General features: G+C 48.7%; 1 protein-coding gene across 1 annotated transcript in view; it reads right to left on the reverse strand.

Annotated features, from left to right (window-relative positions):
• Nucleotides 1–5,000, reverse strand: part of LOC307091977 (copine-4-like) — a gene marked incomplete at its 3' end in the record, with an annotated part of 22,261 nt that overhangs the window by 641 nt on the left and 16,620 nt on the right. The window contains exon 3 of the mRNA XM_079758831.1: nucleotides 630–809. Coding sequence (XP_079614957.1) covers nucleotides 630–809 — 180 coding nt within the window. The remainder of the gene's footprint in view (nucleotides 1–629; nucleotides 810–5,000) is intronic.

Raw genomic sequence — 5,000 nt, forward strand, 5'->3', positions numbered from 1 at the left:
TGCAGGATGTTTACCTCCACCCCACCGTCAGACTACAGCGCGTTGCTCAAATGCTGTTGACGCGCTAACTCGTTATGCTAACACAATGTGCTACCACAACGTGCTAGGCTCCGCTGCATCTGGACGGCGAGGCAACAGGGTTAGCGCTAGCGCCTGTGAGCCATCTGTGTTTCGACAAGTGAAGACGAGGAGGGAGGCAACAGAGGACCGTCTGGATCTGTTGCCGTGGCGCCAAGTCAGCTTGTGTGACTGTTGTTGGGTGGAGAATTAAACATCACAGCGCTACCCTCAGCGAAGACTGATCTGAATGCTGAACGTTTTTAATGAGCCAAAGTTGTCTCTTTAGATCAGAGTTAGCAAAAGATTTACCGCCAAATATCAGGCAGAAAATTTACTTTGTAAAACTTTCACATTTACCCTAGTAATCAAGATTGTAGTCACATTTTAAAGTTCATCACTTTTACTTTGAAAAACCTTGTTTTGCATCCCTTAGCACTCAAGATTGTTGCCACAATTAACTATTGGGGACTTTTACTTACTCTCCTTAAGAGTTTCCTAAGGCAATGCCGATTGCTAGCAGCGAGACCAGCGAGGACTTTTACTTTGAAAACCCCCGAGGTTGGACCTACCTGTCCCAGGGTGCACTCAACCGAGCCCAGGAAGTCAGCCTCCTTCAGGCCGTTGTGGTTGCTGCTGATGTCGTAGAGCTCAAAGCGAAGGCGCTGCACCTCTTCAAAGTAAAAGTCCAGCGTGAAGACCTTGGAGAAGGTTGGGTTGATACAGCTACGGATCACCTCAGTCCGGTCCACCTGGGGAGAGAGGGGGGGAGGGGGAGAGAGAGAGAGAGAGAGAGAGAGAGAGAGAGGAGTTAGAGCGAGACAAAGTGTGTGAGATGAGAGTAATCGGTTGTTCTGCCTAAACTGTCCCCTCTCAGCATTTCACTTCCTCATCTCTCAGGGTCTGCCGGCTAATCCTCTGATCAAGCCGCCTTTCCTCTAACGATGCTGATCGTCCTCCTCCACCCATCACACCTCCCTCTGAACGATGGGCCCGTGACCCTCCTCCTCTCCGCTAGACCCTCCCCCCCTCCCCTCCCCAGGCCTGAGGGAGCCTCCGCTCTCAGGAGCCTCAAGACATCCCGGACTGTTCCCACTGCTGCCTCCGCCTGGCCGCGGTTACCATAGCAACCGTACGCACAGACACACACACACACACACACACCCACACACACACACACACACACACGGAGACTCCTAGTATTGTAGGGAGATGTATAGTTCTGTGGTTGCCTTCTTTTAGCAATTCTGTCTTTCGTACATCGCTCACGGTGAAGTATGTGAAGCAGTATTTATTTTAATGTTACATCCGATGAATATAACACTGTGACCCTCGCTTTGACGTTCTACACCAAACCATCAGCCGCTTTTTATAAAAAGACCCAAAGCGTCTGCCAGAGTGTTTTTGGCGTGCTTCTCTCCTCGACCGAAGCGTCCGTCTCGTGCGAGCGGAACCTCGGAGACAGCTGTCCACCTGTCCCTCGTCCAATCACAGAGCAGATGGCTGCGGCCGGGCCTTCCCAGAATGCCTCACTGAAGAAGAGGCGTTGCTTTGGTTCGACTCCTTCTCTCCAGTGTCTGGCAGGGAGTGGGTTTTTCCGCCGCCGACGATCCATCCCCGCCCCCCAGGCGTGCGGCGGTGATTACCCTCCCGACGCAGGGAGAACACGCCCCCAGAGTTGGGGGGCGGGCCGCAGCCGTGGGGAGTTAAGTACCTTCAGCGGGGAAACACTAATTGGGTTTTTGCAGAGGTTGCCCGTCCCTGGGAGCCAATTACTCTGCGGTATTAGAAGAGCAGCGGGACACGGCCCCGCGTGTCGTAGAGCGCTGGAGGACAGCCCGGGACCATTAGAGCGCCGCTTGGACAACAACGCTTTTATCAGCTCTTCTAGAGTCCTCTGTGAGTCAAGGGGTGTGACCTCCTGCAGAGCGCTGCCCCTTTCACGGCTGACTCTTTGGATTCTTTGGTCTAGAGTTGGATGAAAACATTTATAATTGGTGAAATTGAACATTTGACGAATTCTAAACAGTTAATAACTATTCCAAATTCTGGCAGCCATACTGAAGACGGAGTGCATTTATTAACCACACTGACTGGGATTAAAAGGGGAATGTTTTCTCTGGAACTCAGAGCGTGGGAGTGGTAAACTTTTTAGCTACAGAGCCTTATTTTAATATTACTTATTTGTTTAATTTAGGCTTCACTGCCCGAGCAAAAAATGACCTAAAGTATGGTGTGGGTGAGTGGGAGGAGGGTTTATGGTGAGTGGGAGGGGTTAAGGAGAGTGGGAGGGGTTTAGGGTTAGTGGGAGGGGTTTGGGGTGAGTGGGAGGGGTTTAGTGATAGTGGGAGGGTAGAAGGGGAAGTGTCGATAGTTATTAGTTATAGATTATTTCAACCAAGAGAGAGGTACGGACTGGCTAGCATTTTTCATTTGCATTTTGCATCAGTTATAGGAAGTGATTTTATTGATAACATGAATGAAATCACTACCGCTTAGTCTTGGCTGCAGATATGTCATTTAGGTCATTTTAAGCTAGGAGCTAGCGGCATGTTTCTCGCATTATTAAATAAGCAACAACAAGCAACAAACAACAACAAGCCTTGTACTGACCCAACCCACACCGATGGGCGGGGGAGATGGTGAGAACCAGTTTAACTTCAACACAGTTACCACCTCTGGAGTACCAGTTGTGTAGTCGTGGGAACATGAACCCCTTTAAAATCAGGACTCCTTTCTCTCTTCAACCTGCTACATGTCTGCATGTCTCCAGGCCATGTCTCATACTGTTCATCAAAACTCTTCAGAGGAGACGAAGGGAGGGCAGAGAGGAGGGGAGGAGAAGGAGAGGAGGAGAGGTGATGGAGAGGAGGGGAGAGAAATCAGGAAAGGAGAGGAGAGGAGGGGAGAGAAATGAGGAAAGGAGAGGAGGGGAGAGAAATGAGGAGAGGAGGGGAGAGAAATGAGGAAAGGAGAGGAGAGGAGAGGAGAGAGGTGAGGAGAGGAGAGGGGGAGGGGAAGGAGAGGAGAGGAGGGGAGATGGATAACGGAGGAGGAAATGAGGAAAGAGAGGGGGAGTAGGATGAGAGAATAGGGCAGGTTGGGAGGGAGGAGAGGAAAGGAATGGAGTAGGGAAAAGGAGAGGGAAAGAGAGAGGGGATGATAGAAGAGAAAATAAAGGAGATAAGGACAGAGCAGAGAAGAAGAGGGGAGGACAGAGTTCTGATGAAACAAGGCTAACAGCGTGTCAGACTCCAGGTGGGAGACAGCCTGAGGGGAAGTCTGCTGCTTTGATCGACGGATCAAAACTTGGAAGTGCCGTCAGAATACATTTTTTGATTCTCATGGTCCTGCTGTCTCGGAGTCGGTTCAGACACATCCGAACAATCCAATAACCATCACACAGTTAGGAGTAGTGGCGTTGAGAGGGGTGTGAAACCGAGGTGAAGGAAGGCAAGTAACATTTGTTGCTGTTTTGTGTTTTCTCTGTGACGCTGATCTGAAGAAAACACATGCTAAGTTGAATCTAGAATGATGTGATCCAGGGTAGACTAAGATGCGTACCCAATAACTCTTGAGCCATGGGCCAATCACAACCTGCAGAGTAGCTTAATGGGCACTTCTCTATTGAGCCTTGAGAGACTGTCCAGATATCAATGACTGCGTTCAGTGTTGAATATCAGTCTGGGCTCGGCCGGGCGGCCTTCGATGTCCATGCCTGGCCTTGCTCTCGCTCTCTCTCTGGCGGTAAATCAAACAAGTCCTCCTCTGAGAACAGCCTTCCACTCACATGTTCTAGTCAAAGACCCAAAGCTCCCAGCAGATGATCTATAACCCCGCAGAACGTCCTGCTCTAACATATGAAGCTTAAAGGATTTGTAGATTGTAGCACAGCGCAGAGCTGTAGGACTGTAGGGGGGTAAGGGGGGGGAGGCTATGCAGAGTCTAGGTGAACTCTGAAAAAGTGAGACTTGAGTCTTTTCCTACTAAGGTCATCTTAAATGAACTGGACAACATAGAAGCAAAGACACAATTTTGGAGAGAGGGATCTGTGATCTAGAACAGTGGACGGACCGACACGTAAATCTAGGTTAGCCTAAACACAGCTTTGGGCAACAGAACAGTGTGCTGTATATTAACGTATTAACAAACTCTCGGTTTCCTCAATTGGTTCAGATTCTCCGCTCCACGTTCGAGAGTGTGAACCGACTTGGCGAGGGAATATGTGATATTGTGGATGATTCTCCCACAACATCACGTGAAGCGCTGTTTATCTGGTCGTTTACTGAGAGGGGGCGTGTGTTGTCGGAGTGAGCTGTAGTCTCTGGAGCGGGGTTAATTAGGGCTAAACAATTCACAAGACAAAGCAACGTTTTCTATGCATCTCAAAGAGTATTTTTCGTCTGAGGTGTGAAAACGATTGAAGCATATGAAATAGTAACTTGACGAGATGTGATCAAAACGGGAGCATCTTGTGTCAGGAGTCAGGAGTCGGTCTGCGTTGTTTGCTCTCGGGTCGGGACAATACTGCAATAAGCTTAGTTTAATTTAGCCCTCCTGTTTGCTGCGCCTCGCTTTATTAAAACATATCTCACACCTTATCTAGGAGCAGGAACTGTGAAAACAGACTGAGCTAGCGATGGTTTGTGTTAGAAGGAGAATGGCACGGTCTGATTATTAAAAATAATAAGGACTGCAGTTATTCACAGAGTGGAATCGAATGTATATAATTTCCATGTATTCAGCGTCAGATAACAACCTTTCTCTCTGGGGGATTTGTTGGGTTTATTAATTTATTTTCAGATAAAATAGAGAGTGCAGCTGAAGGGATTGACATTCCATCATCCAGCAGATTACTTTCTCTGGCTTATTCACTCTTTGGAGATTCCCTCTCAGATCTCTAGTCTCTCTGTTGCGGAGACAGACTGAAGGCTTGTTACATA

The sequence above is a fragment of the Pollachius pollachius genome (assembly GCF_949987615.1).
Source record: "Pollachius pollachius genome assembly, chromosome: 1".
NCBI lineage: Eukaryota > Metazoa > Chordata > Actinopteri > Gadiformes > Gadidae > Pollachius > Pollachius pollachius.